The sequence below is a fragment of the Echinops telfairi genome, unplaced genomic scaffold, assembly GCF_000313985.2.
Source record: "Echinops telfairi isolate 266 unplaced genomic scaffold, ASM31398v2 ScPeMD7_7463;HRSCAF=8501, whole genome shotgun sequence".
NCBI classification, from domain to species: Eukaryota; Metazoa; Chordata; class Mammalia; order Afrosoricida; family Tenrecidae; genus Echinops; species Echinops telfairi.
This window is the reverse complement of record NW_022111363.1, coordinates 8,990,506-9,003,841: the sequence shown is the minus strand read 5'-3', so window position 1 is coordinate 9,003,841 and position 13,336 is coordinate 8,990,506. Positions and strand designations below refer to the sequence as shown.

The 13,336-nt window shown below is 54.9% G+C and overlaps 1 protein-coding gene across 1 annotated transcript in view; it reads left to right on the top strand.

Annotated features, from left to right (window-relative positions):
* The window catches only part of ANKK1 (ankyrin repeat and kinase domain containing 1), a 16,660-nt gene extending 3,972 nt beyond the window's left edge, over window positions 1-12,688 (top strand). The window contains exons 2-8 of the mRNA XM_004712867.1: window positions 4,989-5,283; window positions 7,074-7,225; window positions 7,423-7,472; window positions 7,984-8,139; window positions 9,039-9,157; window positions 9,678-9,714; window positions 11,385-12,688. Coding sequence (XP_004712924.1) covers window positions 4,989-5,283; window positions 7,074-7,225; window positions 7,423-7,472; window positions 7,984-8,139; window positions 9,039-9,157; window positions 9,678-9,714; window positions 11,385-12,688 — 2,113 coding nt within the window. The remainder of the gene's footprint in view (window positions 1-4,988; window positions 5,284-7,073; window positions 7,226-7,422; window positions 7,473-7,983; window positions 8,140-9,038; window positions 9,158-9,677; window positions 9,715-11,384) is intronic.
* Window positions 12,689-13,336: the final 648 nt, after the last annotated feature.

Here is a 13,336-nt window from a genome sequence, read left to right as displayed (position 1 = left end):
TTATTTATGGCATCAAGCATGTACAGTATGAGCCAATCAGTGGCAGTAATGACAGAGCATGCGCTGTTACACAAAAACCGCGATAGAGTGAAGCCGCGGAAGTCGAAGCGCGAAGTGGCGAGGGTTCACTGTATATGTATATGTATATATATACATATGGAATTCTATGACATTTTTCCTAGGAAGATTCCATGTAACTAGAAATGTAAAGCAAAGGAAGGAGCGAGCCATGTGGCTGTTAGGGAAAGGTGTTCTAGGTGGAGGGGGCCCAATTTCCAATCTCCTGTCATTGAGTTGATGCTGACTTACAGATTCAAAACTCACTCCCAGTGAGTCAATTCTTACATAGACAGCTGCCTATTGGACAGGGCAGAACTGCCCCTCTGGGTTTCTGAGACGGAACTCCTTCCAGGAGTAGAAAGCCTCATACACAGGGTGTCTGAGACCATAAATCTTTACAGAGGCAGACAGCCCCATCTTTCTCTCTCAGAGTGACTGGTGAGTTTGAACTGCTGACCTTACAATTAGCAGCCCCTGATGCCACCAGCGATCCACAGATAGAAGGACCAGAGAGGGCGAAAGTCCTAAGGTGGGAATGCTCTTGAGACGATGGAAGAAGGGAAGAGGCCAGTCTACAAGCGGCAGAGTGAAGACATGACCTGAATACAATGAAGACAGCAAGGGATGCCAGGAGGTGAGCAGATCTCCTCGGGCTTGGCTGCCATTGTAAGCACCTCGCTTTCCTTCTGAGGGACCCGAGAGCCATCAGACGGTTCTGAGCTGAGACGGGACATACTCCAACTTCCCTTTTTTAAATGTCAGCTCTGCCTGCGGGGTTCCCAACGGATGAGGAAGAGGGAGGGAAAAAGTCGAGAGACTAAGTAGGAAAGTAGACGAAGATACAAATGGTAGGAGGCGGAGAGAAGTCGCCGCATGCTTGCTATCGTTTGAAGGGGGAGCTGACAGGGTTTCCTGAGGAACTGGTTATGGAAACTTAGAGCAGGAAGCGAGTCAAGGATGTGTCACCAGGACTGATAACTAGGAGTGCGGAGGCCCCGTTCCCTGAGATAAGACCGGATGGGGAAGGAGCTGGCATTAGGGGGAGTATCAAGTGAAGTATTGGAGCTGTCAAGCCAGAGAGAGCGGAGTGAGGAGAAGATGGGGGCCATGACCAATGGACTGAGCCTGCAAAGGAGACAGAAAGGAAGTGCCCAGAAAACAGAGTGAAACCCCGGGGAACGTTGACACGCAGCTGAGGCCCAAGAGTGTTTCAAGCAAATAATCGCAAGTGATCCATAATGCGCCATGCTCTGAGGAAAGTGATAGGGTAATTTGGAAATGGATAATGGCAATGATTGTATAGCAGAATTCCTGGGGGGTTTGAACTCACCCAGAGGCTCCTCAGAAGACAGTCCTAGCCAACAGTCTCAAAAGGCCTGAGGAGCCCAGTGCTAGCCTAATACCAATGGGGTCCCCATGAGTCAGCACCAACTGGACAGAAACTCATGATGACAATGATTGAACAACGCGGTAGACTGTGGTAGTCACCTAATCTGCTGTCAATTTAAGGATTAAGAGTATAGGGGTGGAGTCTAGGCTGTCAATCTGGAGATAGCCAACAAGACTTCTGTGTGGGCATGGCCTTTTAAGAATTCTGGGAAATCTGGTACTTCCTCCTTGGAGGTGGAAGACACTGCTCTCTCTCTCTGCCACTCCCCGGGAGACATTGCAGAAGACAAGCCACATGGATGCAACCAGACCTCAGAAGCCACAGAGAGACCCCTGCCAGCTCTGAGATGTTTCCAATGACACTGGATCCAAAGACTTTCTACCCACTGGCCTGTGATCTTCTACATTCTGCATCATTGCATGTGTTTCGTGAGTCTGAAGAGGACTTTATAGATTGATATTGGAAATATGGGCTAATATTGGACTTAGGACTTGATCTGGACTGAGCTGGTATGTTTTCTCAATGTTCAATTGCTCTTGTATATAAATATCTTTCTTCTACACATATGTGTGTCTGTGGATTTGTTTCTCTAGTCTACCAGACTAGAGACTATAGACATAGAGTTGGCTTGTACACACGCAGAATGTTCAAATGGCAGAAGATTTATTACAGAGAAGTTAACCACAACAAAAATGTTCATGGAGTGGACTGGCACATAATCCTTGGATATAGCAACGTGGAGGGCATTGGTGGCCTAGCAAGGGCTTGCCCAGCAAGGTGCTAAGGCCAGAACCCGGTGCAAGGTTGGAGATGCTGGAAAGGAGGGACAGCAGCCATAATGAATGGTTTTAAGGTGCCAGGGTGTGAAGGGACGGTTCATGGCACTTACAAGGATTCCCATTTTCCAGTTAAGAAACAGAGGCTCAGAGACTTGACTTGCCTGAACTCATGCAGACATTGAGTTTTTAGACAATGCTGGGATTTTGAATCAGGGTGATCTGGCTCCCAACCCGGTGCTTCCCGCCATTCATGGCAGACATCGTCTCACTCCTGTGAACCCAAAAGGAAGAGGCGGATCAGGGCTATTGTGGGCAGGGGAGGGGGGATTTGAAAGCAAGAACAGGAGAGATCCAGATGCACAAGGTGAGCTGAAGGGCATTTCTGGCACTCAGAGCTGCCCCAGGCTAACATCCAGGGAGCCCCTGCCTCCCCTCCTAGCTCATTTTAAGCATCTCCTGGGTGGGATGCCAACACAGTCTTGCAGAACATTGTGCTTTAAAAATGGGCATTTCCCCTTAGTCCTCATCCTGCAATCCCAAAACGATCTGTAACAATTTGCATATCAACTGTTCCACGGGCACCTGCAGCGCATGGAGCTGTGGAGTTAGTCAAGGCTGAATTCCTGAAGCCTTGACTTCTGTTCCATTCGACACAGATGCGCTGTGCAGAGCCTGGCAACATGCTGTGGAGAGCACAGGGTGCGTTCCGACAGTTTATCCGGAGAGCTGAGAACATCAAGGTGCGGGCGTGCCCCTGCTATGTGAATGGGAGGCAATCAGATTGCACCCAGCATGGAAAGGGGACACAGAGGAACTAACGAGAGTGAGATGCCTTGAAAATGTATAGAACAAAGAATAGCCTAAAATATCGGGGGAGACGATCTCTGGAAGGTTGGATTACTAATGATTCCATTTCCTTCTTTATAGCTCTCTGTGTGCCTCTAATTTTCTATGGGATTTGTGTGCATATATATGAGGGGGTGCCCCATAAAAACCGGAATTGCCCTGGGTAGAAAGGAGCTTTCTTAGTATACATTTTTCCTCCTGGGTGAGCATCGAGCAACTCTCTCTGAGTTAGTGCACCCAGTGACGTCACCTGGGAAGGTTCTCCCGGGCCTTAGTGAATTTTTTGTAAGAGCAGTTTCACTGGAACCTGATTTTTTGTGACAGCCAATTTAAGAGAACAGTGTGCGGCTGTGAAACTTTGTTTCCTGCTCTGGAAAAATGCCGCAGGAACTGTTGTGATGTGGAACACAGCTTACAAGGGCAGCACTATGAGAAAAACTCCAGTACATGAGTGGTTTTCTTGTTTCAAAAAAAGTAAAATGTTGATTGATGACAAACTTCATTCTGGACGTCCATCAACTTCCCAAATGGACAAAAGTGCCGCCTCATAGTGCATTTGGAGTATGTTCCACCAGGTCAGACTGTTAATCAAGCTTTCTGTTTAGAGGTTCTAAAAAGATTGCGTAACAGTGTGAGAAAAAAAATAGTCTGATTTGTGGAAGAAGGGGGACTGGTTTTGCACCAGTTTTTGGCAAAAAACATCATGCCTCTCTTGCCCCACACACCTCACTCACCTGACCTCACTCCATGCGACTTTTTTGTTTCCACAAATGAAGAGGGACGTGAAAGGAAAGCGATTTGACGAAGTAGAAGAGGTGAAGAAAACAAGGGAGGTGCTGTCAGCCATCCAAACAGATGCGTTTGCATAATGTTTCCAAGAATGGAGTAGCAGATTTGACAAATATAGTAAGTGTAATGGAGCGTACTGTGGCAGTTACATAGTCTGTCAACTTGTGAAGGGGCGGGGTCTAGCCTGTCACTCAGGTCACAGCCAATGAGGCCTCTGTGTGGGCATGACCTTCTCCTGAGGATTCTGGGAACTCCTGTCTTCCTCCCTGGAGGTGGGACACATACGCTCCCTGTGAGACATTCCACATGGAGCTACACTGAGGGAGCCATAGCCTTGGAGCTGGAGAAGCCACCTGGAGACCCACATCAGTGCTGAGATACTTCCATTGCCAATGGATCCACAAGACTTTCTACCCACTGGTCTGTGATCTTCCTGAATTTGGCATCATTGCATGTGTTGCATAAGTTTGAAGAGGAATTTGCAGACTGATATCAGACATATGGGTTAATAGTGGACTTGTGGACTTGCTCTGTACTGGGCTGGGCTGTTTTCTTAATATACAATTGTTCTTTTATATAAAGCTCTTTCGTATACACATATGAGTGTCTATGAATTTGTTTCTCTAGTCAATCCAGACAAACACAAGTACTTTGAACATGATAAAGCTGTTTTGTAAAAACAAAATTAAGTACATAGCTTTGGAAAAAAATTCTGGTTTTTTGGGGATACCCCCTCTTATAAAACTTTCAAAATCACAACCATGATAGGGGTACCTTAAAACAGATGGAGCATGAGAGCTAAGATTGGTCTTCAAGGGGCTCACAATCTACAAAGGGTGGTGAACCCATAAGTGAGTGACCAGAATACAAGACAGGCTGAGATCCCTGCTCACTGAGACCACCTTTGCAGAATATGCTCCACCAGAACCCGCGAACACCTTCACTTCCTGTCTTGTCCCTGCTGGCCATCTGGCCCTTCACCTGTGCCTCCTCCACCACCCCAAAAGCCACGGAAGCATCTCCAGGTCCCTATAGCTTGGCATCATGCCTATTTATGCATTCTGCTGGTTGCCCTGGCAGTGGATGGGTTGCCCTCCTCCACCTCTTCTCCCTCTTGTCCGCAGCTCTGATGTGAATTGTCTCATTGAGGAAGCGGCCAAAATGGAGAAGATCAAGTTTCAGCACATCGTGTCCATCTATGGGGTGTGCAAGCAGCCCCTGGGCATTGTGATGGAGTTCATGGTCAACGGCTCCCTGGAGAAGATACTGCCCACTCAAAGCCTCTGCTGGCAGCTCAAGTTCCGCCTCATCCATGAGACCAGCCTGGCCATGAACTTCCTTCACAGCATTAAGCCTCACCTGCTGCACCTGGATCTTAAGCCGGGCAACATCCTCCTGGACAGCAACATGCACGTCAAGGTAAGAGCCCTGGCCAGCAGCCCCCTACCTGCCTACCCCTTTTCTTGCTAGAATCATCTCTGAGTAGGTTATCCACCTGCCCGGTGTTGGGCCTCTCAAGGGTTTTGTGGCATTCCCTTCATGGACAGAGACCCCCAAAGCAGAGACGGATGGTGTGTGCAGTTGGATATCGGGGTCTCTGGGCTAGCCCTCTGTGAGCCTCTCATTGGTTTCTAGGGTGGATAGGAAATCCCTTATCTCTCACAGGTTGATGGTGCCCCAATGAGAAACTGTTGTGATGTGGAACACATGCTGTTGGTCGCCATCCTTGTTAGCTGCTCTTGAGTTGCCCCCCACCCCCACCCCCTACCCCCGTCTCATGACACAACATTCTGCTTGCTCCTGGGCTGATGGGTCAAATCATTGCGACCGTGGTTTCCATTGGCCGGTTTGTAGAGGGAGATCTTCAGGCCTTTCTTGCCAGTCTTCGTCTGGAACCTCTGCGAAGACCGAGCCAGCATCACAGCAGTATCTGGGTCTCCACTGACGTGGGTGGGGGCTGCGCATGAGGTGCATTGGCGAGGATTTGAACCCAGGTCCCCCATGGGGAAGATGAGAATCGACCGACTGGAAACAGATAATGCGCTGGACTGGCAGCCCAGAGGTCCTTCGGGATAAAAAGCCTGGAGGTTTCCCTCCCAAAGATGCAGCCCTTGAAATCCCAGGGGCAGTTTCACTTGACACTCCTGGGGTGTCCACTGACAGTCATTGCACTATAGATGCTGTGACCCTAGAGAACGGTCATGTGGCCATTTCTTCAGTGCCCAGAGTTGCAACACTGTGTTCTTTTTCGGCAGCACCTTTGCACAGTCTGTTCCCTCTGCATGGAATTCCCTTCCCCCATCACCCTTGGGATCTAGCCGACCTTCAGCTCTGGGCTTAAACGTCCCTTCCTTGGGGAGCCCTTCCACAGACCCCACTGTGTACCCTCACTGTACCTCCGTGTCTCCATATTACTAGCCTTCCTTGGAAATATGTGATCCAGGGCGAGGAAGCCCCTGGGCGTGCCATTGTTAAGCGTTGGCTGTGGACCACAGGGTCAGCCATTCAGACCACGCACAGCTCTGTGAGTGAAAAGACCCTGGGATCTGCTCCCATAAAGATTTCAACCTGGAAAGCCCCACAGGGCAGGTGTCCCCTGTCCTCTCAGGTTCCTGAAAATCAGCTCAGTAGCATACAACAGCTATTGGTCAACGGTAAGGCTGTTCCACAGATGACGCAACCCCCGTCTCAAGAAGCACTTCAGAGGGTTAGGGAGCTCTCGTCGTCGTTGTCTGAGCCACTGCTGTGTCCGTCCTTACGCCCAGCCTCACTGTCGGCCAGTGAATGCACCCAACTCCCTGCCCTCGAGTTCGTTCCCGTTCACAGGAAGGGATGAAGGCCAGCCAAAGATGGCGCTCTTTCACGTAGCCTAGCATATCCATGGATACCTCTGTGGAATGCTCTGCCCCCATGTGCTTCCTATGCTCCGGGCCCTGTGTGAAGGGCTTCCACAGCCTCTCTTAATTCTCATACTAACACTATGGGTTCAGCGCTTGTATCGGTTCCATTCTGCTGGTGAGAAAACGCAGGTAAGTGACTGGTGAAAAGGAACAGAAGTCGGTGACAGAGCCGTCGTGTGGTGGTGGTCACTGCTGCTGCGCCGGGGGGGGGGGGTGTCGCGCGCGGGGGGTGTGAGCCCGAGGCTGTTTTCCGGAGCCAGGACTCTGGAGCAGCCGCCCTGCCGTCCACAACCTCTGACTTCCTCCCAGATTTCGGACTTTGGCCTGTCCAAGTGGCTGGAACAGTCGACCCGGATGCAGTACATTGAGAGGTCAGCTCTGCGGGGCACCCTCAGCTACATCCCCCCAGAGATGTTTCTGGATAGTAACCAGGCCCCAGGATTCAAATATGATGTATACAGGTGAGTACACAGCCCTCAGGTGGCAGCTCATTGGCCTTAGAGCCCCAGGGGATGAGGTCTTAGGGACCTGAGGTCAGTCTGTTCCTGCTCTCCAGGGAGGGGGGAGGCATGGACAGAGTCACCTAGTTTGTGTCCCCCTGGCTGGGCTGCCATGAACATCTAAGAAAGGCCACTCAGGGAGCCCTGTCCCCCCACAGCTTCGGGATAGTCATCTGGGAGATCCTCACGCAGAAGAAACCATATTCAGGTAGCGGGCGCTGGCTCTCGGTGCAGGGACTGGGGGGCTGTGGGAAGCCTCGGGGTCTGGGAGAGCAGAAGGAGGGGCAGGTTGATGTTGGGAGGCGCCTCTCCTCACCCTACCACCTCCTCATTTCACATTAAAATGGGAGGAAAGAGAAACAGCAGCCCAGGCCCTCCTGTTTGATGGCCCCAATACTCTTCCTTCCTCCCACCCCTTCCACTGCCTAGAGGTGGACAGGTGTCACCACCAGGAAGCGTGGACAGCCTGGCCAAGTTGAAAGTCAGAGTTTGTGGGAGTGGGGGCATTGGGGAGGTGGTGGTGGTCAGGGCTGGTCTGAGAGCTGTAACTACTTAATCCTGAACCTCCAGTCTGCCCACAGCATCCCTGGGGGCTTACAACGCCTTCATGAAGCCCCTAGTATGTGCAAAAGTGCACCCCACTGGGCTCCTGAGCTGGGGCCCCAGCCCAGCCCTGAGCCCTGCCCCAAGGCTGCCACCGTCTGGGCCTCCTCCTGCAGGCTTCAACATGATGAACATCATCGTGCAAGTGGCCATGGGCGTGCGGCCCTCCCTGCAGCCCATCTTGGAGGACTGGCCGGGTGAGGTCCACCAGATGGCAGACCTGATGAAGCGTTGCTGGGACCAGGACCCCAAGAAGAGGCCATGCTTCTCAGGTTCTCAGCAGGGAGCGGGGTGCCAGACGGGGCTGGGGCCAGCGGGGGCGGGATGCTGGGTGGCCACGCTGGGGGCTATACAGAGAAGCCTGCAGCACTGGGGCCCTGGGATGGCATTTCAGGCAGGGCCAGCATCGCAGTCAGGGGAGGCTGGGTCTGGAATCCCAGCGGGTCAATGGGTGCATTTGTGTGTGAGCTGGAGGAGGGAGCCCTCTGGCTGGCTCTCAGGAGATGTGGGGCCCAGTCCTGGCTCTGCCTCTGAGGCCCATCGTCATTGAAAGGGCCAGTTTGCATGGGGCTCCTTTCCATGGGCGCCCACTTCCACGCCTACCCCCCTTCTTCCCTAGCATGCACATGGAACATTCTGAGGACAGAGAAAGATCCGCTCAGACTGTCCTGTTTCTTGGCTCAGCCCAGACCCACTTGTAGCCTGGCTCTAGTTTCCGCATCACAGAGTACCCTGTCCTGACCCCTCCTCCCAGCCCTGCCCTTGCCTAGATGCCAACAAGCTGAACCACCAGGAACTGGGGCCACCTGGCACGGGTAGAAATCAGAGTCTTGCACTGGGCCTGCAGTTTGGGGTCAGTCTGGGAGGTCAAGGCTCCCAGCTGAAGGGGTCAACAGGCATGCAGTGGGTCATGACACTTCTAGCTGCTCAGAGCCAATGAGCACACCCATGTAGGTACACGTGAGCAGCTTAGAGAGCCTTTCATCCCACTGCCCTGTTTTACAGAGAAGAATGCTGGCACCCAGCAGGGGCAGTGGCTTGCTAAGGCTGTGAGCCAGGCCCTTGCATCGTCATTTGCACATGTGTGGATTTAAGTGAGCCCCAGGGGGTGTTGGGATTGCCCTCCACCCCCAGCCTGCTGTTTCCTTTCCTCTTCCCCCCCACGGAGCAGACATCACAGTGGAGACGGACATGCTGCTGTCCCTGCTCCAGAGTGCCGTGGCTGACCCGGAGAGTGAGGGCCTGGCCAGGAAAGTGTCCTGTAAGCCGTTGCTGCGCCGGTCCCCGGAGGTGAGTGCCCAGGCTGCCCTGGGTCTGAGTGTGTGGGGGAGTGTCCTATGGTCACACAGATGCGTCTTCTCTGAGGCTGCCTGATGAGGCTGCCAGCAAAGGTGCCTTCTCCATAAGGCAGCCCCCCGCCAAGGGAAGAGGGGCGGAAGTCAGCAGAGCCCTGGCCTGCAAGGGGGACCTGCTGTCCTGAGCGTTCTAGCCCACTGGGCATCAAGGCCGGCTCTCTGCTCCCCTGTCTGGACTCTCCCAGGGAACCAGACACGGGGAGGCACTGCCGCCCAGGAGAACCTGCGGGTCCACTCTGCCTGCCTTCCAGTCAGCCTAAAGGGGAGACACAGCCCTTGACTGTCTCTTCCTGGCCAGTCTTCCCTGCTCTGTGAGGGGTGGCTTAGGAGGAGGGTCCCCTCAAAGGGGGCTGACGGAGTCCTGACAGGTGGAGAGAGGATGGGAGGGGAGGACGACGCGGACTGGAGCTGCCCGCAGACTCACACCCTTCCCCTATGTCCTCCCATGCTTGCAGGTCAATGAGGACGTCCGCCAGGAGCTGACAGACAGTGGTGAGTCTGGGGCACAATGTGGGACCAGAGAACCTCCTGTGGGGGAGAAAGGGGAATCCCCCCAGTCTTCCCAGGCCCGTCACACATCTAGACTACTGAGTCCCTTTCCCTAGCACGCTGATCCATGTTACAGAACAGCACACACCCTTGGGGTCCTGGCTCTGCCCCCCACTCAAGTCTGTGTTCTCCGAAGGCCAGACACCTCCCTCCATGGCTGGGTAGGGGAAGCAGTGGTTCTCAACCCCAACTGCACATGAGCACCAGCAGGGACTGAAAACGAAACGATGCCTGGGTCCCCCGCCAGACAAATTAAATCCCAAGCTCCTAGGGGGACCCTGGGCATTGGTGGCTTGCAGGCTTGCTGCTGCTGGCTTTTCTGTTTTTAACGTTTAATATCGCTGCCAAGTGGAGTCCCTGTGTGGAGCTGTGTTAAGCATGCTGGGTGCTGTGTGAGAGACCGAGGGCCCAGTCCACCCAGACACACCTCTGCAGAAAGGCCTGACAACGTGCATCCCATTATTCGATTTTCAGCCACTGAAAGCCCGGGGAGCGCAGTTCTCCTGTGACACAGCAGGGGTCACTGTGAGTCGGGCTGACTGACGGCAACTGTCTGCCGCTGTTGTTTTGTTGCTGCCGGGTAGGGCAGAAAGGAGCCCGGCAGCACAGCGGGCTAAATGCCGGACGGCTGCCCTTGAATGTGGCAGTTCAAACCCACAAGCCACTCCGAGGAAGAGCGCTAAGGCTATTGGTTCCCATGATGTCCAGTCTCAGAAAGCCAAAGGAGCAGTTCGACTGGATCCTGTAGGGTCACTGTGAGTCGGAGTCGACTCGGCGGCAGTGGGTTTGGTTGGGGACTTGGGGGCAGAGCAGAAGTGGGCCCTTCCTACCTTCTGGAGGAGCTCAGATTATAGAGCTCCAGTCACAAGTGTACGCTCAGCACGGAACACCAGACTCTGGGCCGCCAGCCCTCTGAGCACTTGTGCTTCTTCACTGGCCCAACCCTCGGCTGCTGGAGGGTTCACACCACTCAGAACAGAGGCTCGGAACCTAAAATCTGAGCCCACTGCCATCAGGCCGATTCCAGCTCATAGCGACCGCGGGAGACGGGAGCACCGCACCTGTGGGTTTCCAAAATGGTCACTGTTGGCGGGCGTAGAAAGCTCCATCTTTCTCCTGCCGAGCGGCCAGTGGGTTTGCACTGCTGACCTTTCAGTGAGGACAGGCCACTATGCCACCAGGGTTCCTAGAGAGGCTCATAGAGGCCGAGAATGGGGAAGGTCACGTGATGCCAAGTGGTGGGCGCAGGAGTTGAACTCAAGACTCCCTGACCCTTCCTGCTTCCAGTCTCTCAGAGCAGCCCCCAACCCATAACGGTAACAACGGCAATAGCAGTGTGTTGTTGCTCTTGTCCATTGTGACGCAGGCCACCCCAGGCAGGGTTTCTTGACCAGTATCTCTATGGGAATGGAGCACCAGCTCTTATCTTCTGGGGTACTGCTGGGGGGGTTCAAACTGCAAACCTTTTGGTGACCAGCTGAGAACAAACTAATTGTGGCACCCAGGAGATCGACGATAACGACAAAGCCTTTCCCAGGACACAGGAGGGTGGCCGAGGTGACCTGTGGGCAGGGGAAAGGTCCTCCTTTTCAGCCAGCTCTTGCCCCCAGCAGACTCAGGAGACTACTGGAAGTGGGCGCTGCAGTTGTCGGACAGCGAGAGCTTGGTCCCCAGCGATGAGGAACTGGGCATCTATGAGAACAAGGTCACCCCCCTCCACTTCCTGGTGGCACAGGGCAGCTTGGAGCAGGTGAAGCGGTTGCTGGCCCACGAGGTGGACGTGGACTGCCAGACAGCCTGTGGGTACACGCCCCTCCTCATCGCCGCGCAGGACCAGCAGCCCGACCTCTGTGCCCTGCTCCTGGAGCACGGGGCAGACCCTAACCTGGCAGACGAGGACGGCTGGGCCCCGCTGCACTTCGCAGCCCAGAATGGGGACGACCGCACCGCCCGCCTGCTCCTGGACCACGGGGCTCACGTGGATGCCCAGGAGCACGAGGGCTGGACCCCGCTGCACCTGGCCGCGCAGAACAACTTTGAGAACGTGGCCCGGCTCCTGGCCTCCCGTCAGGCTGACCCCAACCTGCGTGAGACCGAAGGCAAGAGCCCTCTCCACGTGGCTGCCTACTTCGGTCACATCAGCCTGGTCAAGCTGCTGACAGGGCAGGGGGCCGAGTTGGACGCTCAGCAGAGAAACCTGCGGACTCCGCTGCACCTGGCCGTGGAGCAGGGCAAAGTGAGGGCCATTCAGCACCTGCTCAAGAGTGGGGCGACCCCTGACGCCCTTGACCATGGCGGCTATGGTCCACTGCACATCGCGGCCGCCAGGGGCAAGTACCTGATATGCAAGATGCTGCTCAGGCATGGGGCCAGCACTGAGCTGGCCACCCAGCAGGGCTGGACACCACTGCACCTAGCGGCCTACAAGGGCCACCTGGAGGTGATCCACCTGCTGGCAGAGAGTCACGCTGACCTGGATGCTCATGGGGGCATGAACTGGACTCCCTTGCACTTGGCAGCGCGCCATGGGGAGGAGGTGGTGGTGCTGACCCTGCTGCGGTGTGGGGCGGATCCCAATGCCTCTGAACAGTCTGGCTGGATGCCGTTGCACCTGGCCGTCCAAGGAGAAGCCTTCCTGAGTGTCATCCACCTCCTGGAACACCATGCCGAGGTCCAGGCCTGCAACAGGGTGGGCTGGACAGCCGCCCACCTGGCTGCCCTCAAGGGCAATGCGGCCATCCTCAAAGTGCTGGTCAAGGCCGGTGCCCGGCTGGACACCCAGGATGGGGTGGGCTGCACACCCCTGCAGCTGGCCTTCCGGAGCCAAAGGCAGGGCATTGTCGCCTTCCTGGAGGGCAAGGAGCCCACAGTGCCCGTTCTGGGTGGTGCTGAGCCAGGGGCTCAGACAGAGGTTTAGGCACCTGGGAGGAAGGGGCTGGTAGAAATGAAGGTGGGCATCGGATGGCCCCCTCCCCAAGTGGAGTCCCCACCTTCACCGCAGCTTGAGAAGACACAGGGACCTGGTCTCCTGATGGTAGACAGACAGACCGAACACCCAGGTGGTGGCTGGGGAAGGCATCCCTGGCATGGGGAGTTCCTTCCATCTCCAACGGACCCCGGTCTCTTTCTGAATTGGACGCCAGCCCCCACGCCCCCAAGACTCCTGCTACACCTGCCCCTTGCCCCTGAGTTAGCAGAGGCTGCCGACCCCAGAGAAGCCAGCAGAGGGCGACATGGCAGTGAGGGCAGGGGCTGCCCTGGCCTGTGGTTCTGGCCACAAGCTGGGGCAGAAGGGCAGCAGGAGCTCCACAGAAGTTCCACAGAATCATCTGCCCACATTTTCATGCCCCTGCTAAACCCCTGCTGTCCCACTGACCACAGTTTTCCAGAGACCCTGGGGCCTCACACATGGTGTCTTGGGGCAATGGAAGAGTGTGTTCCACTGTGGCTGAGTGGACCTGTGTGAGCCCCTCACTGCAGGGGTCGCTCGCTGTCCCTCTCCTGTGTCTCCACTGACACTACCCGTCCTCATCCCTGGCATCTCACAAAAGCTGTGGCTCTGATC